Below are 27,879 nucleotides of genomic sequence, written 5' to 3'. Positions count from 1 at the left end.
ATAGGACCATTGAAATCACATATTTAACTCATTCAATCCCAGCCATTTTCACTGGAGCATTTTCACTCCCCTCAATCCCAGTGTTTTACTGGATTTTGACTGATCTTGCAAGGCCCACAGAATATTTGGTTCTAATGCTATATAAACATGGAGCCTACCAAAATAAAGTTTGGACTCTCTTCTTTCATCTTTTTCCATTCTTCAGCAATCGGCATTACTAAATGGCTAAGTTTCATGAAAATGGCGATTCCTGGGCAAAAAATGGAGAAAGGAGCTTTTTGTAAAAGCATGCATTTCGTGAGGCACCACTGCCACCTACTGGTCGCTTTTTTACATGCAAAAATTTTGCAATGCAAACGGCTTATTCTCATTCACAGATTGCATCAGACCCTCCTCCTCTCTATGATGCAAAAAAAAGACTTAGACGTACAAGTACATCCTTGGTAGGTGGCGCATAATTTTAAAAAGACCTACAAGTATACATCTTGTGGAATGAAAGCGTTAATATAGCATAATGGTTGGTCTTTTTGCTCTTAGTTAACCCAAGCCTCAATGATAAGAATGCCCGGCGGAGCAAAGTAATCTTACGAGAATTTACAATCAATCAATAAATCAATCAATCTTTAATTTTTTTTTTTAACTCCCTGTGGTACAACTTTTAGAGGATACAAGGTACTACAGTAATAAAATCTTCTGAACAACTGCTGCACTGCAGTGCACCATGCTGTCAAATGCCTGTGACTCCAAAACAAACACAGAAATGAGTGATGTTTTCCATTTGGTTAAAGAGAAACACAGTATGCAATCACATCTCTCTGACACAACAGATCAAGCCTGTGATTTTAAGCTCTTCAGGAGCAGTAAATGTGAACCCGGAGCTTTTGATTGCGTAGTGTTTGGAAAGCGGTGTGAATATCAAGATAGTGGAGTCTGAAAAGGCAGCTTAGGTCTCACAGAGCCACAGCATGATTGGAGGATTAGCCTATTACCACACCTTCCACAAACTCCCAATGATTGCAGCTCTGCACTGACATACTTCATCACATTCCCTCTGAGTAACTATCTTCCCGAGCACTTTTCCAGTGCTGATTGGAAAAAAAAGTTCCCAAAGAGGCTGGAGGTACAAACTGTCAAAAATGTGCGCAAGACTGGCTCCTGTAGGGTATTTTATAACTTTTAGCCTGTTTTCGTGTGATGTAATTGGACCCCATACAAACGGCAAAGTTAATTGACCCTTTTTTTTCTCAATACATTTTACAAGAAATAGTTCTAAAATAATGGCAAATAATTGAGCTTCCTGGCCCAGAAATTGTGTACTTGTGGCAAAGCAGAATTTTTGTTTTTGGCCAAGATATTTCGTGCGCAAATCCATCAGCACAGAGAAAACAAGCTGGGCTGCAGTCCTCCTCACATGCAATTACCTGATAAAGTCGCCTTTTGGATAAAAATGGCTCAGCCAGCCTGGGCCAATTCGCTGTTTGTCTGAAGCACTGCATAAACTCACCAGGATAAGGAGGCGGTGGAGGGGGCTGGGGGCTGACAATGTTGCAGCTCTTTATACACCTGTTGCTTTTCTGGAAATTGCTATACATGACACTCCTCAGGGCATTTTCCAGTACATTTTTGTATGCTTCATGAACAAGAATGGGTTCAATTCCCAGTCAGTGAAAATGTAAATTTGCGTATAAATGGTTGTGTGCCTCTCTTGATGCTCGGTGATGAACTGGCAAACAGGCCAAGGAATGGATTGCCTTTCAAGAGGCTGCCGCAACCTTGAACAGGATAAGCGACAGAAAATGGATTCATGGATGGAGAGATTGCAATCATGCATGCAAAGTAAACTACTTTTTTTTTTTAATTTAATCTTTAATTGCCTTTTTATTACAAAATATTGAATACATTTTGCATCAGTTGCAATTTTTTTTGTTAACCCTTTCAGGGAGAGCGGTTACTCCAGTGGACAGTTTATCATGTTATGAGGTTACAGGTAGCATGAAATGGATAATCAACAGTGTTTGGACATTTCAGGTTCCTGTTAACCTGCAATTTCTGGTTTATTACCCTTTATATTTAAAGTACTCTATTTGTGTTAGCAGTTTACAAGTTTCAATGTTGCTACCCCTGACACATCACTGCAGGTTTGAGAATTTTCTACAAACGTCATGTTATGCTTGTTTTGAGTTAAAGGATAGACTCAGGAAAAAAATCAGGACCTCCATGCGAATTGGGCCCCAACATGATCGCTTCATGAGAACGAGAGCTTGCCTGTCGGAGAAGCTGCAAGACCAGGAATGGTTTCATTGCCTGACACGAGGACATTCTCTGGAAGGAGGTGCATCATGGAAGCCAGTGCAGGGTGTCCTTTGAGCACACATTCCAAATGTGTTTCGTCAATAGCTTTCAGGTGATCGCCGTCTGGCAACACAACAATAATATACATTTTCAGAAGACACGGAAAACGGCTATGCTGAATAGAAAATCGTTACATCCAGTACTGTACAAACATTTAAGATATTCGACCACATATAAATAGAATTTTTTTGAGTTCATTCAGAAGTTTATCCATCCGTTTGTTCATTATCGGACTACTTCTTTGGTTCATGGAGATTGAGAAACAGACAATGTGCGGTGGATAGTTCCATTGTTGCCACAGTGTCGCAAAGAGTGAAAATAAATGACTGTATCTGCAACCTTTAGCCAGATCCTCACACAATCGGATTGCTTCATCTTAGGATTCTACATGAAATAAAATGGCTCTAAGATGTTTTGGGAAGGGCAGCAAGGTGGTGCGTGGGTTTACTCCAGGTACTCCGGTTTCCTCCCATATTCCAAAAACATGCATGCCAGGTTAATGGAACACTCAAAATTGTCCCGAGGTTTGATTGTGAGGGCGGACAGATGTGTAGCTCTGATCGATTTTCCCTCTTCTCTCATCTTGAAAATGTTTTGCTTTTCTCCCAAAGACAGCTCTCTGGTCTTTGTTTGCTAAACAGAAAATGTGGTTTTCACAGATGAAACCCAAAGCCTAAAACAAGTTCTCTCGAATGTTTATGCAGCTGAGCAACTAGAAACACCCATCACTCATGTGTTCCAATACTTTTGCTCACTTGAAAATCTGTCCATAAAACTACCAGGCAGATTTTTTATTCCAGTCTTGAGCCTTGGCCTCTCTATTATTCTTCTTGCGAATGCATGGTTTTTATCTTCCGGTGTTGCAGCTGTAAATGGATTCTAACCCGCAAAGTTACGTTATCAGACCCACATCTGAAGACATAACAATAAAGAATGAAGTGCTTTTTTTTTTTGTCACGTTTTGATGTCAAATGTCTCCAAAAAAATTAAGAGAATTAGCCAGAAATTTCAGGGCTGACCAAAGAATTTTTGCCAAGGAAAGTGTACATATGATATTGCTCTCAAAAATCATTGTCTACACGTCCAAGAAAGAATTATCCATCACCATGGTACGTCGCAGACAGTGTAACATTTTCAGGTGTTAGTCTACTGACAACATGACACCCAAGACGCAGACGCTTTCATTTTTCAACATTCCATTTGGCTGTCAACGACCTGACTGCAATATTCCCTTACATCGCCAGCATCGTTTTCCAGGTCTTTACCAAAATGACAGCGTTCAAATTGGAAAATACGCTTCTCCAAAGGCGTCTGCGGCTTGATGTTGTGGCAGGTCATCCAACCACATCGAGACAATCCCGGCCATTAACTTTGAACACAGACTATCTGCAAGGTGAGCGGGCGGCGTTTTGGTGACTGCCTTCAAGCCTCAACAGCCTCAGAATGTTTCACTCTGACAAGGTTCATGATTTCACCTTTCATCGGAATCAATGACAAACCAATATACAAAGAGTTGCATTTGCCACGATAGGCTAAGACACCAGCCTCAAACCATAAACCTCAAACCATTTAAATTCCTCCCTCATCAAAATGTCCTGGAGCGCAGTAGCAAAATCCATATGCTTTTCCTCTATGCACAACAGTAGTATGTTCCATATATTGTTCATCTATATTTAGTTATTGTCATAATTCAGTATTGTACCGCTCAAATTTACACACGTCACTCCGTGTATTTAAAAGTTATTTCATAGTCCAGCGAAGTGATGAATGACAAAGAAGGGACATGCTGGAGCACCGTTTATAACAACACACCAGCAGTTGTGAAATCAATGAAAATGTACAGTAAATGCGGTTGATGGCAATTCATCAAGTATCGCAATACGCAAGTGGACGAGGGCACCAATTAGTGTATAGCATCAATACCAAGTGCCGAAGTCCGTCAATTCCAGATTCGGCAACTCTTCAACACATCTGTCAATTTTCGCTCCGGTTTATTCTCATGAGGGTTGCGGGTCAAGTGAATCCCCCGGCTGCGCGGGATACACCCTTAGACTGATTGCTAGTTATCCGTAGGGCACATATAGACAAAAAAACGTAGCTCAATGACAATGCAATCGAAACATGCATGTTTCTGCAATGGGGGAGAAAGCCAGAGAAAATGCATACAAGCACAGGGAGAAATTCACACAGGAAGGGCCAGGGTAAAAGACTGGAATGTGAAGCATACTTGCTCAGCACTTCTCCATACACATTCATATGTATGAAAAAAAAAAAAAACTCCAAGTAAATGTAATATGAAATAAATTACCCCTTAAACAATACAAGCTCATCATATTGATTGACAATCAAAATTTTGACATGAATGGGATACTTATTGCATGGTTAAATACGGGCCGTATTTTTCGCACTATAAGGCGCACCTAAAAGCATTAAATTTTCTCAATAGGCAACAGTGCGCCTTATAATCCGATGCGCCTTATATATGGATCGATATTCTGATTTTTTGCACATAGTATTTGAAATGCTCTGTATAGCGCTTTGTTACAGCTGCAGCAGTTGTGAAAGCTCTATATGAATAAAGCTGTATTGTATTTTATTCCCTTTAGCGTGAATGCATAATGCAACCGCAGCCACTACTGTAGCTTCTATTCTATGTGCCTTATAACGTGGTGCACCGTATATATGAAAACAGTTTTAAAATAGGCCATTCATTAAATGTGCGCCTTACTCCGAAGTGCCTTATCGTGCGGAAAATACGGTGTTGTGACTCAATTAACTCCCCCCAAAAATATGATGCACTATTTTCCAACTATACCACTATCAGGGAAATGTTCTCATTTCTTCTCCGTTATAATAGACGTTTGGATTTTGTGCACCAGAGATCCACAGGAGCTCTGTTGTTGTTGTTTGTATATGCAATGGAAGTTTATTTGTCGGTGAATTTGAACATTTTTTTAAAAGACTCCCTAATCAAAACAGTGGTGGATTATGAAACATCTAAATTCTCTCCTCCTCTGTCATCTCTTTCTTTCACTCTCCCCAACAGCTCAGTTACCACAAAAAAAAGTCTAAAGCCAAGAGAGGAAGATGGCTTAGAGAAATCTCTTGGGTTACAACACATTCATTTCAGTTTCACAAACAATCCAGTGGTAAAAGCCGCTTTCAGTAAAAAAAAAATAAAAAAAAACTCTCCCTAACACAAAATGCAGAAGTAACTGAGAGAAGAAATAAATGAGAGCAATATGGATCACATGGAACTTGCTCGGCACAGCTCGTGCCCAGTTGCCAACAACTTTTTCATCATTTATTTCTTGCTATTCATTATGCATCATCCTCGAGTACCTGTCTGATGCCATGCGCAGAGATTAGAAAACTAGCCCTAAAAAAGACTCCTTACAGCTGCAGTGAGCGGCGTGTGATGCCTCAGAGTCATCTGAGCAGCAGCTTGGCACAAGATGTGAAAACGAAAGGGATCCGAGGTGCAGATGCAGAAAAAAAAAAAATAGAAGTGTTTTTAGGTTGAGTGGGAAAGAAGAAAGTAATTGAGATGATTACAGAAATAATGCCAGCTTCAAGAAAGGAAAAAAAACATCTGGAATGATCAATTAATATACTTCGAGGGCTGGTGCTCAGTGCCCATTACTTTGTAGTCTGCGGAGTACTTTGTACATTACAAGTTACTACCATTCAAAAGCAATTAGTTCCATTCGATTCCTGTCTCTGAATTGTAACGTGTACTTTCATGTTACTTTTGTGAGTTAACTTTCAGAAAAAAAACAAATGGGGAACTCTAAATTTCGACAAACTAGACAGATTTAATACACTGATGGCCTTTAACAAGACAGCAATGCCCAGACAGCAGAGTTCATAAAATATTCTCAGCAGGAAATATTACCGTATTTTCTGCACTATAAGGCGCACCTAAAGGCATTCAATTTTCTCCAAAGCTTTATAATCCGATGCACCTTATATATATGGTGTTCCAGTCTCTTTATATTCCCCATTGAGTTGTTTCCCTGTACGTGTTCCTATGCCATCAAGTAGTGATTATTCGGAAGCAATTGTAACCTGAAAGGGTTCTGCCCAACACTAATCGTCATGTGCATTCGCCAACACACACTTCGCCAACAGACAACTACTTTGTGAGCTCTGCGCAGCCATTATGAAACGAAGATCATACCAAAAGCAGAGTTAACTGACTAAACGAAGGAAGAAGGAGACAAGCAAGACTTCTAAGGATATTTAGCCCCTTGTGGATGTGAGCTCGCGAGGTTTGTATGTCTTTTTGTTGAATCAATTGTCTTCAGAACTTTTGTCTTTCATATATTGTTTTGGAATGCCGTTATATTTTAAAGGCCTTCAACATATGGCCTTTAAAATATAATAATATGCAGGGTTAAATTTAAAATCCCACTAGGACAAACTGGAAAAGTGGCCTATTCATCACAACACAATATTCACTGTCACTCACGTTACTGATACTGTACCATGAATGCCAGTCATCTTTGTGTCCAAGTTTTTTGTTTTGTTTTGTTTTTTTTCCACAAAACAATTGAACAACAGTTGACTAGTTTGAAATCTCGCTGATAGCAACAACATATTCAGAAGTCAGTGTTGTAGCTGCACCTGCTGGATGTTTTTGCGAGCAGAAGACAAAGTCTCTGTGGACACAACACCGACGTGAGCATGGCTGCCGGACTTGGCAGGGGCCACGTCTGTTGGCTTCCCTTATACCGTTTCACATTCAATAGTGTTGTGTACAAAGAGCTTTGTTTCAAGGACAAGGGAATAAATAACAGCGAGGAAGTGGCCATTTTGGCCAACTTTTTACATATCATGTCCCAATGAGAATTTAGAAGGAAATTAAATGCGGCCTGTATTGTGTTTAATTTTGACCAGTTACGAGCAACATACGTGACTGATTAATGTGCCCGCCCAAATCGTTTGCAGCAGCAACGTAATGGCACGGATAATGAATAACGGCGAAATAAAGGCCATGTTATCATCATAACTCTTTAACACGTCACATCAATGACCGCTGAAAGAAAACATGTCGCTCATCCAACAGAACAAATGACTTCTTTTTACAGTTCTTGCCTCAGTCCCATAAATTCCCCTTTCAAATTGTTTCACATCAAGACACTGTGTCTCCCTGTCGCAAGTGGGGGGGTGTGGCCATAAAAGGGCTAAAACACAGCAAGCAGTGTGCCGCTTGAAACAGAAGAGCAACGTTTGACTAAACAACGAGTCGTGTGGTTAATAATTCAACTCATGTAAGAGTCCGTTTGAAAGAGGCCTTTCTAATATTCATGGGACATGATCGCCAAGACAGGAACCCTGTGCTCTCACTGAGCACATTGTTATTCATACTGGAAAGCACCCGAGCGTTTTGTAGTTCATAGTCTGACTTTTAACAAACTGTCTTTAAACAACTATTGGATTAAGAGGAAACCTCAAACGGATTTGTCTTTACATTCGATTCCGGTGATGACATAACCTTGCTCGAATTGAAACAGAGCGAGCTCAAAACTTTATTATTTTGTTCGGGAAGCGCTTGGAAACCTATTGATTCATCGTTGAGGGATGACTGATTGATCACGGTTTGAGTGCTTGGCTGCAATCAGGAGAAATGCTATTTATTGATTCGGTCTCAGTTAATTTGCAGTCAAAATAAGGCATTAGCTGAGGTCTACATCCGTGCATACCTGCGCCAAATCCTTCAACCAACATGATTCTACTGAAGGGCACACTGTCATGAAAATTGTTTCAAAAGAGATGATAAAACAGAAATTCAAATGTGAAATGGCAAACTTTCCAGACACATACAATTCATTCTTCTCTCTGATCATTTATATTCAAATTGTGTGTTTAGGTGTGAGTGTGAGCGCGAATGGTTGTTTGTCTCTGTGTGCCCTGCGATTGGCTGGCTACCAGTTCAGGGTGTACCCCGCCTACTGACCGAAGACAGCTGGGTTAGGTTCCAGCACGCCCGCGACCCTTGTGAGGATAAGCGGATTCGAAAATGGATGGATGCATGGGTGGATGGATGCAATGCCTTTCCAGACTTTAAGAATCCGCAGGAAATAAAGATGAAAGATTCTTACAGTCAACGACATCCTTCAGCAGTGGGTGCAGAAGAACTCTTGGTGACCCATGAAGTAGATTCAGTCTATATGTTGAAAGCAAAAAAATAAATTTAAAATGATTAGTATATTTGGCCTTGTATTTTATATGACATTGTAAAGCAAACATTGTAGTAATTCCAAACAAGATGGAATTTTCAGGACAAAATTCAAGTAGCCACGCTAACAATAACGTTGCTGTCCTACTATTACCTGTTGACAAAAACATTCATATCAGGCTGCAACGAAGCGCAAAGTTGGGCTCATCACCTTCTGTCCCCTTGAGGCTCTGTCTTGTTGAGGAAAAGATCCAAAACGGTGAAGCCTTGACCCACGGCCTGTTGCGAACCATCTGACCTTGCTGACAATGCCACCAGCTCCAAAACCAACACGTTGCTGGGCAACCGCAGAGATGTATGGAAGTACAGGATCTGGAGGAGAGGACAATGTTGTTGTTAATCATAAAATGGCACTTGCTCGGATAGAGAAAATGACTTGATCCAATGTCACAGAATTTCAAGGACAAACATTCCAATAATCAAAGACATTATAGGGGAGACGTCAGAGGAGTCAACTGCCTGATGGTGTTAAATCGGGCAGTTAGTCACAAAGGATCCATAGAAATATGGGAATAAATATTTTGAAACGTTAAGCAAACCGAACCAACTCCATGTGTGATATGTTCATTTTATCAGGCACTACTTTTCTGGATTAAAAGAATAAAAGTGAAATGCCTCAAAAATAGTTACATTTGGAGTTCAGCTATCATATTTTTCACGCCATAAGTCGCTTCGGAGTATGAAGCGCACCTTCAATGAATGGCGTATTTGAAAACTGTTTTCTTTTGTAGGGCGCGCCGCATTATAAGGTGCATAGAATAGAAGCTAAAATGGTGGCTGCGGTTGCGTTATGCATCCACTAGATGGAGCTATGCTAAAGGTAATATAATACAAGACTATACAGCTTTATTTGTGTCGAGCTTTCACAACCGCTGCAGCTGTCACAAAGAGCTTCACAGAACATTTAAAATACTACGTCCAAGAAATCTGAATATTGATCAATGTATAAGGCGCATCGGATTATAAGGCGCACTATCGGCTTTTCAGGAAATTTAATGCTTTTAGGTGCGCCTTATTGTGTGGAAAATACGGTAGTGTGTGTGTGGGTGTGTGTGTGTGTGTGTGTGTGTGTGAGAGTGTTCAGGCAGATGCAAACGCCCGGAACCTGTGCGCTCATCATTTCGAAAACCCCCTTTTACATCTTGGGAGTTGTTATAGTTGTATTATTGTCGATTTTTTTTTTTTTATGTTTTGTGTTTGGTTGTATTATTGTTATTTTATGTTAAATGTTGTGTAAAGCACTTTGTGACAGCTGCATGGTTGCAAAAGCACCATATAAGTGAAGATGTATGTATGAATGTATGTATGATTGTCACTGGACTTCAGGTTAAATAATGTAATATGGTGACACCCGATTGTAGCTAAAAAAAATTGCTAGTATGGAAAAAAATGTTTTCTTGGGTGAGGGTGTGAGGGATTATTTCGTTGACGTGGTGTGCAGCTTTTGATTCTATATCTCACTCTCCGTCCTGCAGTTCCCTTAAAAGAGTAGCCAAACATCCAAGATTTACAGGATAACCGGACTGTGGAGGATTTGACATCAGACATCTCACATTGGTGTGCGTGTGCACCTCTGCTGAATAGATTTGCAAAGGTTGAACCTTGCTATTTTTATATGCATTCAGAGAAGGACATTCCGATTTTGGAGAGAGACTTTGTAGTCGGGACCAGGCAGTTGTGGTGGTATTTGTTTCTATACTCTGCTTTGCCTTTCAAACTGAAACCAACTCACAGCGCACAATCTCACTCATTCACATGCAGAAAGTCCTGAATATGAGATTCACCAATTATTGTTCTGATAATGCCGCCCGTGTAATGTGGTTTTCTTCAAAAGTAATCAAAGAGATATATATATTTTTTTCATTTTCATAATGCAATTCATCCTAGTGGACCCAAGTAGCAGTCACCATAGATCTGAACTACACATTTTGATAAAGAAATCAAACCATGCATCCATTTTCAATACAGCTTGCCACTTTTTGTGTTGTTTTTTTACTTTTTGAAAATACTTGTTCACACGACACCATCAAAAAAGACCATGGCGTCCAGGTCAAACATTTGTCACGTATTATCTCAATTCGCGGATGCCACTTGTCTCTATTAATTGGTTCGTTTTCCATTTGAAACAAATAAAACGGCAAATGTTGGAAATGTGACTGTTTTAATTTTGATTCAAATGTTTTTATTTTTTTTATTTGAACAAAAAACAAACATGAAACATCCCGGCTGAGAGGCAAGGTTTTTACGTGGGGAAAACTGATATTCAACAAAGAAAATGGGGGGCGGAGTTGCACTCACTCCTGACTGAATCATTAGTACCGATGTTGTAGTGCAATCTTGTTCTTTGTTTCTTTTTATTTATTGATTTATTCGCGGCTCATTGAACATTCAGCGTGTTTCTGCCAAATACAAGAAACAAACGAGAACGTTTAAGGAAACAGCCTTCGGACAATTCATTACACAGCTCATTAATTTTATGTATTTTTTAATCTGGGAGGCAAGTAAACTTTTCTTGATGATTTTTGTTTTTTGGCAATGATTCCAAGTCTGGCCTTTTTTTTTTCTTTAGGACATCAGGCTTTCTTAACAATAACACATCATAACAATCATAATAAGAATTCATTCATTCATTCATTCATTCATTTTCCGAACCGCTTGATCCTTACTAGGGTCGCGGGGGTGCTGGAGCCTATCCCAGCTGTCTTCAGGCAGTAGGCGGAGGACACCCTAAATCGGTTGCCAGCCAATCGCAGGGCACACAGAGACGAACAACCATCCACGCTCACATTCACACCTAGGGACAATTCAGAGTGTTCAATCAGCCTGCCATGCATGTTTTTGGAATGTGGGAGGAAACCAGAGCACCCGGAGAAAACCCACGCAGGCCCGAGGAGAACATGCAAACTCCACACAGGGAGGCCGGAGCTGGAATTGAACCCACAACCTCTGCACTGTGAAGTCGACGTGCTAACCACTGGACTACCGGGCAGCCCTAATAATAATAATAATAATAATAATAATTTAAAAAAATAAAAATTAATATAACTATTATAATAATAAATGTACTATAGTAATATGCTGTCATATTTATGATTTAAGGGTGTGGTTCAGCAAGAGGTGGATTTTTTTTTCTGAAAAGTCATAAAATATATATTGCGCAAGCTTTTATAGATTGAAAAACCCCAAACTACAATATCTTGAAAAAAAACTGATGTGCTAGAAAAAAAAAGTAAAGAGTTTTTTTTAATTTCAATCTGCATAAAAAAATACATTTAGGGAGGAAAAGCCATCTCTTATTAAAATGTGCTGTTGACCACTGCAATTTTAGAGCCCAGGTCTATTTTAGCCGACCATATCTGTCAATCAGTATTCAAAGGCTTCCATTCAATGTCCTTTCCTATACAGAAGCCACACCGTTGACTTCTGCTACTTCTATTGAACCTTTACAAACACTGCACAGTGCATTGTCATCTGCCCGTTTCACAACGTGCAAAATTGCATTGTAGTCACAGACCAGAGTCCACACACTCAGGGTAATCCAGATGTGGGCATTGTTCCTGACAGATTTCCAAGTGAAAAGATCCAATTTCTTTTTCATCTTTCTCACAGCTTTAATACATGTCTAGATTGATTCTGTTACAATTTCTGGCGAAGAGACAGAAAACAGAAATGAGAGTGGATGAAAGAAGTCCCATGGAGCAGTTGCTCAATTTCTGTTTAACAGGGGTGGGGGGGACATCAAATATGGACATTTTCTCACCGGCTGGTTAAAAATATGATGACGGACGTTAAAATAAATCAACAGTAATAACTGAGTCTCTGAGGTTGTACGATTGTTACGAAAAAAATATTCTTGCATGCATGCGTGTGTCTAAGATGAAAGCCTGATGTTTTGCAGCATTGAGCATTGTGGGGGCTATATAAAAACACAATTCAGCTTTGTTGCATTATGTAAACTTCATCAGAATCAGAATATCTGCAAACTCCCGCGTCATTGTTGACTTCCACGTGACCGCGCCCTGAGATTCTGCTGTTACAAGACAACAAGTTCTATGAAAACAGGCAAGGATCACTCCAGAGGATTTTCATCCATGAAGCGAGGATTGGCATGCGTTTCCAACAAATACTGAGTGAAATAAAGTCATTTCGCTGGCACACATTCAGCAGGTTACATTTCACATCCTCTCAGAATGAAATTCGTTGGCAGCCGCTGGATTTGGAGAGATGTGACGGTTGCGTGGATGAGGGATAGGGGAAATTACAGGAAGTTCTTTTAAAATGAGTGTGACTTGCACTACAGCTAATACAAGTCAGCCTGGACGTTCACATCAGCAGACAAAAACTGAGAATTTAAAAAAGGGACCTGGATGTTATTTATGTACAGTATATGCAAATATCGATCCCAGGAAAGTCACATTTTCTGGATGACAGAACCAAAAAGTGGTATGGAATGTTAAGTCAGATCATATAAAAATGGACAGAATTGCTTGATACTCTTCCGCAAACAACCAACAACAACAAAAAATAACACAGGGGTCACTGAAATGACTAAAGTAACCAGAAATGGAAAAACTAAATATTGAAAATGAAGGCATATAAAGGATTCTGCCCTTAAATTAATATTTCAATTTCAGATTTTATTGCTGTCAAACTGAATTTTGGCTGACTCCTCGTGAACAAATTAAATAGGCTCCTACTCGACTGACTGCAGGTTTCAGCCACTGCCACATGTTCGGTCGCATTTAAATGAAGCCAATATTTTGTTCTTAGGCACTCTCAAGTGTTTTCAGTTGTATGTTTTGGGTCCTTATCTGCTTGGCAGACACCTCACAACTTCTGCTGAAGCCAAGTTTTCTGGCACTGAGCAGTGAGCACATTTTACTCCAGAATACCTTGATCAGTATTGAAATGTATTTGTAACCTGCACAGATTCAAGACGCCGAGCACCAGATGCAAAAAAGCAGCCCCGACACTTCTTTTCAGTGACCATTGATTGTTTTTTCCTCTTTAAAAATGTTGTCCAGTTGTGTATTGAACTCTTGTAATTCTCTCCACGGGTGTAACAATTGATTTATTTAATTGTTGTTCCGATGCGTCTGCCGTGCAAGCCAGCGACGTGGATCGGCGCTGGACACATCAACGCTGGCCACACATCGACCCAATATAGTTTGCGTCGCGTATTTACGTCAAGCACGCAACAAGCATCGTGACAACCAGCAAAAGGATTTTTTTTTTTTTTTAAAGACAAAGCAATGTGTTCGCTTGTGTGGGAAAAAGTTTGGATTTTGCAAGAAAGGATTTCATCTTGGAAAGACGGTTGCCGTTGAAATCCTTTACAAATGCCAAGTCGAACGTATTGAATTCTAATTACTATTACCGTTTTATTATTCGGGTGTGAATGTTATTATGATTCAACTTTTCTTCGTTTTTCGACTCGTGCACATCATTTCTGGTTGGCGTCGCGTAATTACGTCAAGCACGCAACAAGGATCGTTGCAAGTGGAACGTATTGTATACTATTGTTTAAAAAATCTGGCCCCCCCGGGGCCTTGGGTTTGACACCAGTGCCATATGAAATTCAGGAATTTGATGATGTCTATTTAACAGGATCAGAGATCGAATGAATTTAGCGAGCCTATACACCTATAAAAAAATATATATATAGCGTGTAAAAAACTGTTCTCCAGCGATAATGATTACCGTACTTTCTTTGATTAAAAACAATGAATGTTTGCTTGTCTCCTGAGATGAATTATGGATAAAGGATTGGGGAGGGCGGAGTGGGGGGGTGGAACAGATGGCCGACAAGGAGAAGCTGATCTAACTGCCAAAGATAAGATGACTCCAGCAATTACTGAATTTACAGCCCAATTATATTCCTACGAAATCCTTTCAAGGAAAGAAGGTGACAATGATGCAATTTATACCCAGACAGAGTTAAGTACATTTTATTAATTTAATATTTGTGGCATGAGCAAAAAAAAAAACTGAAGGAATAAAGTTATAGTTGGTTACAGATAAGTGTGTAATGATGACTGTTGATTTGATAAATTTGAGGTTTCAGGGTAAACGTTGAGAAAATTCCAGATAAATTGTCACTTTTTTCTTTTTTTTTGCCGTTCTTGTCTTGTGAGAGCACTCAACATACACAGAGCTGGACTTTGGTGTAGAATTTCAAGCTAATCATACATTGGTGTTGAGGCATGGTTTAAGCACTCTATTTTTGAGGGTTTCGCATTTGTGGTGCCCCTAATTGATCAGGGCTCAAAATGCTTTGGGGGCATTTTACAACAGAAATAGTCAGTGAGTGATTGCATGGGCAATTAACTGATTGACGTAAACTGTAAATACCTTACAGCTGACGGCGACCAGGTTTTTCTGCTGATCTTGCGCACATTTGGGGTAGACGTGTAATACCAGTTCCCCATGGCTATGTTTCAAATGTTGCAAAGCTGATTTGAAAATACAGTGATGAATTGAGAAATCTGTATTATATATATATATATACACAGATCAAATTAGATGAAATTCACGTTGGTTTATACCTACCATCTAGACGCCAACAGCAGTATTTGTGAGGCAAATACTTTTGGTCTTTGTGGTGCCCCCCAAAAAGATTCAGTGGACATGCAAGACATGCGTTTCGAAGATCTCCTAATGTTTTTTTTTTTAATAATGGGATTACTTCTCAATAAATTATGGACAGCAAAATTACAAGTGACTGTCAGATTGACCCTCCTTAGCAAACAAGCCAAAAGCTCACCACTCGAATTGGGGTTTGTTTGGCAGATAAATAGATAAACACAATTGTAGTGGGCAGCTCTCACACTGTCAGATCAAAAAGCTCGTAATCAGCAAATGAACCAAATGTAGAAATAAAATAAATGCAGAAGCCAGCAGAATTCATGATGGACATTGACACAGACGAAGATGGATGATGGCTCTATAACTGACTTGGAGAAACAAATGATTCGGTGAAGGTCCGGAGGGAGCGTGAGCCTCTTGACTTACAGAAGTCCTGACAGGCACAACACCATCTCGTCTGAAGTAGAGACGGGTAAACAGAAAAGCAATACGGAGTTGAATATTTTCTTGAGGCTACCTTGCACCAGTCGCAGAGCAAACTTAAGAGTTACCATCGCTGATGCAGGCTCCCATTCATACACATTTGCACATCCTCCGGTGCGCCCAGTATGGCAAGTGATGCCAAGAAAGAAGAACATCTTCTCCATCATGAAACATCTCGGGTTTAGCCAACTGCATACTGCAGTTCTCACTTGGTGAAGTATTTTTGATTTTTTTTTTTTTTTAACTCAGGTTTTGGTCTTCTGACATTTAGTCGGTTTGAAATGCCCCACAGTCAATCCGCAGGCACAGTGTGTGTGCGTGCGTGTGCAAGTGTGCAGCGGCAATGCAAGAGAAGCACAACCATTTGAAATGTTCTAGAGGATAAAAGCAACACTGGAAATTTCCAGGGTCGAAATGTTGAAATTTAAGTGATGATCAACAGCGGTAAAGTACAGCGCAAATATGTATCTAAATTTGACCTGCACATATTTTGGACTGACTCGTCGAACTAAATGAGGTAGACCGAGCTCCTAGTTTTATACCACAGCAAAAAAAAAAAAAAACCTTTGTACAACCGCAATAATTAACATTATGTTAACTGAATACAGTTCTCACAAAGGGATACGGCTGTTGTAGAAGATGCCATGACTGAAGATTGTGAAATTAATATAAATATCTGTTGTGACTGACACCTAATATTGTATGCGCAAGATATAAATGGGGAAAAAAAAGCACCGTAAATGTTAACCAGGATTCAGGAGAAACAACACACGTATCATAGCGTATGTAACCGTGTGTACTGTTGTCCTCCCATATGAATGCGCATTGTGAAAACAGATGCAACCTCTCTGCAAGCAGAGAAAAAAAATTGCATGAAAATCATTGTCTTGTACCAAAGAGAATACTTGATTTTGCCATCATTTCCAAGCAGTCAACTCATTCAGTCATTTATAACCCTCCCACAAAATATCATTTTTGTACTCATCCTACTAAATGCTTGCACCAACAGGCTTCACCGCGACACCAGAACTAAGCTTTTGGAACGAACCAGTTGTCCAAAACACATCAAACAACTCAAACTCAGCTGAACTTTAGTTATGGAGCACTTAAAAAAAAAAAAAAAAGAAAGAAAGAAAATCAATCGAGTGCATTTCCCCCAAAAAATATTAAATAATGAGAGCAGACCTGCCCCTGCTTCAGCGCCTGCTGCTGTCATTGCGCATCTCGTTACTTTCATACTTTCAGCATCAGCATACTCGCAAGGAAAAAACAAACAGCGTTCTTTTCGCGGAACGATGTGGCATCATTGTTCTCATGACAGCAAAACGCCTTCGCGCGTCTCACCCACTTTAACTACAACATCGGTGCCATGTGGTCCATTGAATTCCCTTCAATTCTCAGTCTATACAGCTTGTGTGGTGCAAGGTGTGCCGCTCCGAAGTGTAAAGCGGTTAAGCAGCAGCTGCTCCGCTAGATGTTTTGTCCCCTTGGAGTTGAAATATTGATCAGTTCTCCGGCAGCCCTCGCAGACTTCGCCCCCCCCCCCCCACCCCCATGTATAATTGAAGTGTATAACTCGCTCCCTCTCTCTCTCTCGCTCTGTGTGGTACGCCAGTCGGGAAGAAGGAATTAAGCACAGAAGGTACCCGGAAAGCCTCTCTGTGCTGCCATAGCGGCTCTTTTGTCCATCAATCATCCGGCTTTTTTCCACGCAGAGGATTTCAAGGGGTCGCTACATTTACTGGAGGGTGGGGGGAGGGCTGGGGGGGTCACACCTTGTGAAAGAACACGGCAAACAGAAGATCCAAAAAACACAACACCCAATTCGGGTTCACCGCTGGTCATTTAGCAGTTGAAAGCATGACTCCTCGAGGTTGTTTTGGGCTAATGAGCTTTCATAACAGATGGCAAGTCAACCGGCCGCTTGTATATGGCTGGTGCTGATTCTAAATTGTAATCCGGGAAAAGCGATGATTTGGCCACAGTCCATCAAGCCCATTGGACTTTTTTGCCAACACTTACAAACAATTCACGACTGATTTTCTTCAAACTTTCAAGGAGTTCTGACACAGGAGGCCTTTTCCACTGATGTCCGATCCAATCCATTTTCATTTAACGGAATGGTTTACAAATCGATGACATAACTATGTTGATGTGTAACCTACACTGAAAAAAAACTGAAACAATGGATGAACGTTAAAAAATAGTCCATCAGAGTAAATATTTCGACTTTGATTGATGAACAAAATATCCAAAGTGCAATTTGAAATGTTTACTTCAAGTAATGTTATTTATTCAAGCAAAGCAAAAATCATTTTTGGTTGTGATTACTGACATAATATAAAGAATACTTTGAGTCAAGTTGGGAGCTCTCGGCTAATTTTGGACTCATCTGCTCGCTTCCACAGCGACGCATAACATCACCCGGCAGAAGCAGAGTCTTGTCAAAAACAAAAAACAAAAAAAAAACGAAATTATCTACCAAGTATTTTTGCTCATTTCAAATTGTTTGGGCAGTGTATGTGACCAATGATTTTTAAAAAAAAAAATGTTTTTGTTTTTTTTTTTAATATCCAGAACACCCCGTTCCAGTCGTAATGAGGTCGAGTTCAGAGATTTGCGTAACAAAATGGGGACAATCCGAGACAGTTGGCAGCTCTGGAAAAGAAACACTCCCCCAGCTCACGAGCATTCATTGCCGCTAAATTGCTTGCATGACTTATTCATGACGGAGTATTGCCAAACACGAAATGCTACTGGTTTCATCCTGTAGTTTTTTATTTTGGAAACTTCTATCAATTAAAAATATAAGCAAGGTGATCAACTTCACTGACAACACTGACATCGGCGGTTGCAGCCATATGCAGCCGTCTACTGACAGAGTAAGACACCACCGTTGCATACATTTACCCATGAGCTGACCAATTCCTTCTTTTTAACGTGCACAAGAAGTGACATTTCTTCCAAATGTTGTTTCCTTAAACCACTCTGGTGACTGCACTTAGGTAGGAGCATGTACAACCCACCATCACCCACCAAAGCATTTCTATCAACTTCAAAGCAATATCACAAATAAATTAAACCTTACATGCACCCTGTAACCTGATCACATGATAAGATGTCCACTGTAGTGACCTCTGTCCCTGAAAAGGGTTAAATGACGTTTGACAAAGGATAATCAAAATTATGCAGATTCTCCGTCTCTACTTGGGTACGCTCCACTTGCCTCAAAATAGCACGGCAAAAAAAAAACAAAACCTCAGAGAAGCAAAGCATATGACCACTACTAATTAGCGATTGCTTTGCATGGCTGCACTCGGTCATAGTGTTTTCTTCCAAATACAGGAAAAAAAAAAATCCCCAATTCCGTATTCATCTCGCCATCATTTCTCACAGCACAACCACAATGATTAACGCTTACTTGGGAAGAGAGCCCCCAACCAAGAAAATATGAGTCCAACAGAAATAGCATCTTTAAAAAAAACAAAACAAAAAAAAAAAACATCTTATTCATACAAAATGTTTGTCACTCAACTACATTTCCACAGTCACGGTTGGGGACAATTTCTGAAAGGTGCAATTGGTGTCAATAAAAAAAAAAAAAAATGCCAAAAAAAAAAAAGCTATGAATAATGAATGTCTGTATTGCAGAATTGCTGAAAGAGGCTAAATGTTGTAAAGACCTCCATTGACTGACAATACAATCTACACAGGCACCCGCATATGGCAAACACAGCAATGCAAGTGCAAATACATTCGCTGTGCGTGTGGTTGACAATGTGAGCCCAATGACACCGGCTGAGCAGAAAGATTTGTCCTGATTTCTAGAACTTGTGGAAATGTGTGCTCGGGGGAATAAAAGCTGCTGGCTGAATGTGATGTTATACAAACAGATAAGATAATGATGCTCGTTAATAGTCCAGAATGTGACATTTTCAAATCACGTGTGATTATAAAATAAATAAATACAAATTCTATTACAGCAAGTGCATGTTGCTGCGCTTATGTGAAACATGTGCAAGCAACAGTTATCAAGAATAACAGCAGGAAAGAAATAATACGGAGGGCACACAGCCTATACAATCCCTGACATGTTTGAATGACAAATTAGTAGGGGGAAAAAAGGGGCTAAATTCCACACAATGCTAACTTTTTTTTTTTTTTTTTTAATCATGTCTGCTGCCATTTTTTACCTGATGCAAGTGGACTGCAATTGAAAACTGGTGAGAAAAAAAATTCATCTTCACCTTTTCACGGGTCTGGACCAATTCAGTCTACAAAATTAACCAAACACTTAATGATCAATACAAGCGTTACATGAGTTTTTGCAATATGCAACCATTACTACAATACATTTTATTCTTTTTTTTTTTTTTTTTTTTTAATAGAATTCAAATTGACAGATTTTCATTTGATGCCAAAACGTAAAAATACCTTTGCAAAAAGTCTATTATTTAGTGCCAAATCGTAAAAATACGTTTTGGGTGTTTTTTATTTAAAAAAATAATCATAATAATAAAGTGCTTCGCGCAGCTCCTCAGTGAGGGCTGTGGTAATGATATCAGTCTGATAAATCACCACTAGATGGCAGGAGTGGTTTTGATCAGCTCTTGGTCCACACATGGTGTGAGTGGGTGTGTGTTATATAGTACGCGGTCCCACGTGGCGAGGTGGCGTGCGAAAGCAGTGTGGTGGTGAGAACTTGGATAAAGGTGAACGTTCATGAAAAGTTCATGCACATTTCATGCATTAGTCCAGTGTTTTTTTCTTGAATAAATTGTTAATTTGCAATCAAAGTGCCCTTTTTGCGTGATGTTATTTAGTAGGAAAGGATTTTTTAGATATCTGAGGTATCACAAAATGCAATATATATATAGCATCAGCACTTTTTTCCTGATGAAAGAAGAGGGTTAAAGATCTCTTTTGGTAGGTTCCATGCTTACTTAGCTACAGAACTATATTTTTCTGTAGGCCTTCAACAATGAGTCAAAATGACTCTCCCAATTTGAGAAAAAATGGCTGACATTAAATGAATGCACAGAGTAGAATCTCAAGTTGAAAAAAAAAAGTACGAAATGAAAATTAAGTATGAAAAGAAAACGGCAACATAAAGCTTGAAGCAGTCTGTGCAAAATTGATCAATGGTGTGAACACGATGCTGGCTAAAGTTAGGCCATAAATAGTGATAACTGTGATTTCAGTCACGCGAACCTCACTTTGAAGGTAAGTTTGCCCTTCGAGTCTTCACTGAATGTTATCCACATTACAACTGAAATATATGGTTATTTCTTTTCAAAATATAATTGAATTGTTTTTTTCCCCCCCAAATAACCCTGTGGATGCTAATGTTCAATTTCATTAGCATTATCGACATCATACAAAGATTTTAATTGATGTGCATTCATGAGAGGACTGGCGACCAGTCCGTGTTCCGGAATGAACAGCCCCTCGAGCCCAAAGTCGGCCGGGATACACTCCAGCTCACCTGCAACCCGACCGAGCACACGAGGGAAAGAAAATGGACGAATAGATAGAAGAAAACATTCTGCTTAATTTTCAAGTTGTTTTCTTGCATTCAGTCAAGGGCACGCCAGATTATATACAGCAATACAAAAGGACTCTTCGAAATGTCTTTTGTGATTAGAAGTGTTGACATGAAATTAATCTCACCTCTCGTGTTAGCACTTGGGGGATGGGGGGTGGGTGGGGGAGAAAGGGCATCGCTTCCTCCATTGTGGCTGCTGAGCAAACACGCTTGAATAGATGTGACTCGTGCTCGCAATCAAAAGGCAAAACAGCCAGGTTTGAAAATGCCAACAGAATGTGCCGGAGACAGGAAAGCAGTATTTCTTCAGCTGTATTATGTTGGGTGGATTTCGCTTCTATCGGGAAAAGAAAAAAAAAAAAAAAAATCTTTTAAACAGCAACTTCACTGACAGGTCCAATTTGCAATGCCTCCACGTTATTATCGCAACAAAGTCTGAACCGTCTTAACTTTAAAAGCGGTTTATTCTCAAGAGAATGCCTTTTTATAAACAAAGGCGGACAAATTGGATCACCATTAATGTAGGTATGCTCTCTTTTTCGAGCCAAGTTTTGGGACGCCACCACACAATGAAACCTGCCAATGAAAAAGAGACGGACATTTGAAATGATTGCTCAGTTTTGGTCTTGAAGTCGGGTTTCACAATTGGCGGCCACCACAAACAACCTCATTAACCCTTTCATGCACCCTGTAACCTGATAACACGATAAGCTATATCCACCGTAGTGACAGCTGTACCTGAAAATGTTCATTCTGTCCGAACTACTTTGCCGAAGTACACCATAGGCTGCTGTGGAAACCATTTTGAAGTATCTTCAAAATATTGCATTAGCAGATAAAGCTGCCAGACATACCGATGGCGAGTGATTGCAGTCGGGTGCCACAAATACGTCACCAACTCGGGACTTCCCATTGCAAGGCTTTACAAGGATCAGTTGGCTGGAGTTCATTTTGTTCCAGCTTGTCGATGTATTTAACTGTCCTTCTCTTCCACTCTTACCGTGCTTCGGATGCTCTTTTGTTTAATTAAGATTACAATGTTTTCAAATCACCATCCTTAATTAATTCAACAAAGGAACGAGATAGTGTAAACAGCAGCGTAGGAAGGACATCAGGCATTTTGTGTGGGTTTTTTTGTTTTGTTTTGTTTTTTAAATTAGTACGTGGATGTTTGAGGAAATAGTAACAAGTTTTTCGGTGTGTTTAAGACACAGCAACAGAAGGCTGGACAACAGTAAATCTTTTTTTTTTTGGGGGGGGTTCTTTTAAGTCCCATTTTGTGTGGCAAGCGTCACCCTTTGAGGTACAGTACAGTACCACTCCAGTCAATACCCAAGTGGAATGCACAGATCAGCTATTTTGTTCCTCTACACAACTTTTAAAAGTGTCGAGCCATACCGTGCTTTTTGTTGACGAACGTGGCAGAATTTTCAAGCAATCAGACCAACCGAAGTTTATGTCATTGTTGATTTTAGAGAAAGGTTTGAAAAGTTTTGCAAACATGGAGATGCTATTTTCTCTAGTTCATATTTGGGGGGAAAAAAAAATTCAAAAACCAGTTTGAGAAGGCCAGAAGCAAAATGTGGCCTTTTCTCCAGAGCACGGCTGTCGGACTGACAATGTCGCAGGTCGGGGAAGAAATTAGCAGCTCCTCCATGTGCAGACAGGTAAATGAGGTGATCAGAGTGAGAGATAATATGGAAAGAGTCACATTCGTTTTTGTGCCTCGTGTGCTCGCTTGATCCACTCTGTGCCATTTGAGGCGCAACATTGTCCTCTGCTGGTTAGGCCTGGACATGGGAGGGGAAAATCTCGACGGAATCCAAGATTCATTCATCTTTCACCCTCACTTGAAGCCGAAAAATCCTGTCTTTTGGTTTATTCAAATACGTACCCAATATTTTATATGATGTGTTTTTTTTGTAAGGTGCCCCGTTGCATGCTTATGAATAAAATGCTTATTGTTGCCGTTCTGAATATAAAGACAGATATAAAAATAGAGAGAAGTGTTTCAAAACTTTTCAGGGAAAGTGAACAATTATGACAAAGATCAATTGCCATTTAGTCATAGATGATTTGTGAGGGGGGGAGACAATCCCCTCTACATGTTCTGAAATCCCGTTTCCATGACCTCCGTGTGCTTTGCATGTAAAGTGCGTGCAAATCTTTATTTTTGGTGTAGTTATGCTCATCGCAAAACCTGAATAATATTTATGAAGGATCAAATGAAAAACAAAGATTGAGTAAGAATGGTTGTTACAGGAGTAGATTGGATTACCTTTTTTTTTCAGTGCAGCCTTGCATACCCAACAACCTCTTAAAAAAACAGATCATAATCTGTATGTGCTCATTTTCCAAGCAGAAGTCTCCAACATCACGGCTGAACAAGAAACGCAACTGAAATCCTCACCGTGAACACATCTTGTTTCGCGGTCTCTCTTTTATCACCGCGCATATTTGCCTTTCTCATGATATTAAAACCAATCCATCACAGCTGACTACGGGAGGTTGGAGAGGCTCCTGCGGCTCCCTTTTAATATTATTTGGATATCAAACAGCAATTTGCCACTCATCAAGACCAGTTGGAGGCTGTTCTTGCTGCACCACAAAGGCAGGCCCAGCCCACTTTATCATCCCAAAAGGATAGGATCTGGTTTCTATGATTATTATTGTTATTATCCCAAGACGGATAATAGAATTCAGACGCTTGCTGCGGGTCTTATTTGCAGGTGAGGCTGATTACGGTCGATAAGCGAAAGGCCTGGGAGAGTTGGTCAGGTCGGATGATCATCTATAGCAATAAAACTGGGTACAGTACCGTGTGACACATATTTAACAACCGGCCACTGCTCCCCGGGTATTATTTCCAGTCAAGTGTGACTCTTTTGAAAATGAACAAAATGTAAAAGAGCTCAGCAGTGCTGTTTTTATAAAATGACATTTCAGACATTTGACCTCAATTTATTCAGATGAATTAGGGGGGGTGGGATTACTTGACCATGATGCGCTGTCCAGTTCGGGTCATGAAAAGTCACTTACCTTATATTAACATTATAATCAGACAGAATATTTTATTCCTATTTTATATGGGATCTCATTATATTGCGCAAGTGCAGCAAATGTACTTCAAAGCGAATAAAAGGTGAAACGAAACGAAGGAATTGTGCTGCTCTCCGACCAACACAATTCATGTAACAAGGACTTGTTTTGATGAATAAGTGACCCCAACTGATGAGTACCGTTCATCATATCGAACTAATTAGACCAAACATGTGCTTCTTGTCTCATTAAATGTATCATGATTACAGATGCTCATGTGGATAAATGTTTGCTGGCTCATCGCAATGCATCAGCAGTAAATCATCTCAATTAATTCCACGCCTACCAATGACATCCGATACAAGAGTCGTATCAAATATTTTGCGAGCTGATGATGTTCCGTATTGATTTTCAGAGAGGCATTCGAGTAACAACGTTTATAACTGTGGTCGTAGTTTTCCGTCTTGCTTCATAATGAGAGCTTTGTCAATTCTTTTGCTCACCTCAATTACCGCATTTTCCACACTACAAGGCACACCTAAAAGCATTCGATTTTCTCAAAAGCTGACAGTCCGCCTTGTAATCCGATGCGCCTTATATATGGATCAATATTCTAATTTCTTGGACGTAGTATTTTAAATGTTCTGTAAAGTGCTGTGTTACAGCTGCAGCACTTGTGAAGGCTCAAAATAAATAAAGATGTATTGTATTGTCGTCCCTTTCGTCACCATTTTGAACCACCACAGGACAGTTTTCCCACACAAGGAGAACAAGCGAACTCCACATAGGAAAGTTTAAAGTGCTATATAAGAGAAGAGAGTGACTATCGTCGGAACAATGGCGCAGTTTAAATTGGGTCCTGGTTAATTGATGAATTGGGTAATTGTATTTCTTTCATTTGGATGTGTGCATGTCAAGAGCAGTCAAGTCATCAAATCAATTGAAAAATAAAAAAAAATTTAATCGCATTACCTCATTGAGGGTCATCTTGTTGTTTTTCATCTTCTGCGGGCTGCTCTTCCATGTTCTCCCAAAGAAATACTGGTGATTTCTGTCAAAGAATGTCACTCGCAGCTGGTAGGTGGCATCTGGTTCAGCGTCTGGGGTCGCCTGTGAGGACGGAAGACCCCCGGTTTGTGTCGCGGGATAACAAAAACTCCACAAGCAAGTTCAATATTTGAAAAGGTGTAGATTCCATCGCACCAAAAAAATAAAATAAAATAGTAGAAAAGAAAAGTAATAAAAAAGAATAAGTAATAAGTATAAGTACTGATTTAACTCCCGTGCTGAAATATCAGTAATGTTGAACACTCTGGATTGTAATTAAGGTCAAAGGAAAAAGCATTTATTGTGTCAATTATACACAATGCCCATTTTGAAAACATGACTCTTCTATTAGATGGCTGGAGGTACAAAAGAAGCACCTGTTGCCATGTATTTTTATTTTATTTTTTATTATTATTGTTGTTGTTGTTGTTATTGGTGTTATTACATATGTTATGTGTTGTATTCATTATTTTACTTTAACTGTTTTGTAAAGCGCTTTGTTACAGCTGCAGCTGTAGTGAAAACGCTGTCTAAATCAGGATGTATTGTATTATCGTTATTGTTATTATTATTATTATTATTAATTAATAATAATAATAATAACGATAATACGATACAATACATCCCGATGTATTACCCTTTATTATTATATTATTATTAATAAGCCACTGCTTATTAATAATAATAATAACAATAAAGCTATGAATCAACTTAGTGTTCAGTTAAACAGGCCAAGATTACACTGTGAGTAAACTGAGACATTATTTCGGTACTCAAACTTTTTGTGACATTTTGGTGGAGTTTCATGATTTATTTTTTTCCCAATGTAAAATGTGCATTTTGGCTCAAAACAAGTTAGGAAACAGGTTTAAAAAATATTTATTTGTTAAAAACATGCATTTAAATTGGGGGTTCTTTTAGGTGAGTTGGAAAAAGATTAATGGAATTTCAATTCAATTGTGGTACAGTTATTTGATCACGAAACTGTTCACTATTGAAGTCTCCGTAAAGTCTTCTTAATTACAGTAAATGTTGCACTGTACTTCCTTATTTGTACATTTTATTAAATGGAATGAATGCTCACATTTGTTTTTACCGCATGCAAATGACATCAAGAGCCCCTTCCTATGGAGCGAGCTAGCAAGTGTTAGCTGCGAGTCTTGTCACCTTGGGGAGATGCGCCGCTGTGACCCGACAGAGGGTGAGTTGGACGCCGCGGGATGAAGTCAGGTGGCCGTCCACAGCCTGGCGCACCATCTGCCCGGACGGGGGAATCAAACGTCCCTTCTCAAACACGTCTCTCCAACTGTCCGCCATAGACGATAGGTCCTCTGTTTTTACCATACTTGTGGCATAAGCGACATCATGCCGTGAAATCTTTTTAGACGATCACATATAAGGCGTGTCCTCGTTTGCAGTACATCTACATAACTAACAGACGTGCCGTCAACATCTGAGACTTTGGGGGTGAAAGTCGGGAAAGACACGTTTATTTAAGAGAATCGTGGTTGGGATTCGACAAAGCAGATACAGGGGAGCCGCCATGTTAAAATGGGATCGTACCATCATGTGCACGGGGGTCAGTGATTAAATCAAACGTTGCACCACGAGTATTTCTAATTAAGACGACAACGTATATAAAGATTAAGAGAATAACGTATTATGTAAAAGGGTAGCGATCTATTTTATGGTGGAGTGTTACAAAGAACGGATTTTGGTGATGGATGTGTGTGTTTGTTGCACCTCGTGCTTGGTGTCGCCTATCGCGTAGCGTCGGTTGCTATGGTAATAATCACGTTGCCATGTTCGCTCCCACTCTGGTGGTCATGCTGGCAACTGACGATTTTAGTACTAGTATTGGCTTCAAATCTATCTTTCTGTTTGTTGATATTTGTTAGCTTATTATATTAATATAGTTTTTCTGTGAATTATCATAATTGGTTTTATTTATAGGTTGATGTGCGTGAAGGTAGAGATAGAAGGTGTGATGATGAATGTAGTCAGTGGGTATGCCCCACAGGTGGGCTGTGAGTTAGAAGAAAAGGAAAAGTTCTGGAATGAGATGGATAGAGTGACAGAGAGCATTCCCAGGGGGGAGAGAGTAGTGATTGGAGCAGACTTAAATGGTCATGTAGGGGAAGGTAACAGAGGCGATGAGGAAGTGATGGGCAAGTTTGGACTTAGAGATAGGAACTTGGAAGGACAGGCAGTGGTAGACTTTGCCAAAAGAATGGAAATGGCCGTGATAAACACCTATTTCCAAAAGAGAGAAGAACACCTGATAACTTACAAGACTGGAGGCAGGTCCACACAGATAGATTATATCCTATGTAGAAGAGGTAATCTGAGGGAGGTTAACGACTGTAAGGTGGTGCCAGGAGAGAGTGTAGCCAAACAGCATAGGATAGTAGTGTGCAAGCTGACAATGGAGGTGAGGAAAAGGAAGAGGGTGAAGACAGAGAAGAAAATAAAATGGTGGAAATTGAGGAAAGAAGACTGTTGTGAAGAATTTAGGAGTGAGGTAAGGGCAGTTCTGGGCAGCGTTGAGGAATTCCCAGATGATTGGGAGACTACTGCAGCAGTGATT

General features: G+C 39.8%; 1 protein-coding gene across 2 annotated transcripts in view; it reads right to left on the bottom strand.

Annotated features, from left to right (window-relative positions):
• Positions 1-26,869, bottom strand: part of nphp4 (nephronophthisis 4) — a 124,089-nt gene extending 97,220 nt beyond the window's left edge. Inside the window, exons 1-5 of one of the 2 annotated variants that reach the window (XM_019863074.1) lie at positions 26,460-26,869; positions 25,218-25,355; positions 8,745-8,905; positions 8,457-8,521; positions 2,266-2,415 (exon numbers count right to left, since the gene is read on the bottom strand). In XM_019863074.1, the coding sequence (XP_019718633.1) occupies positions 2,266-2,415; positions 8,457-8,521; positions 8,745-8,905; positions 25,218-25,355; positions 26,460-26,636 (691 nt within the window). In that variant the 5' untranslated portion in view covers positions 26,637-26,869. The remainder of the gene's footprint in view (positions 1-2,265; positions 2,416-8,456; positions 8,522-8,744; positions 8,906-25,217; positions 25,356-26,459) is intronic. The other variant, XM_019863072.1, reaches the window with a different exon arrangement.
• Positions 26,870-27,879: the final 1,010 nt, after the last annotated feature.

The sequence above is a fragment of the Hippocampus comes genome, unplaced genomic scaffold (genome assembly GCF_001891065.2).
Source record: "Hippocampus comes isolate QL1 unplaced genomic scaffold, H_comes_QL1_v1.1 scaffold1, whole genome shotgun sequence".
NCBI lineage: Eukaryota > Metazoa > Chordata > Actinopteri > Syngnathiformes > Syngnathidae > Hippocampus > Hippocampus comes.
The sequence above is the reverse complement of the archived record's forward strand: the minus strand, read 5'-3'. Positions and strand labels throughout refer to the sequence as shown.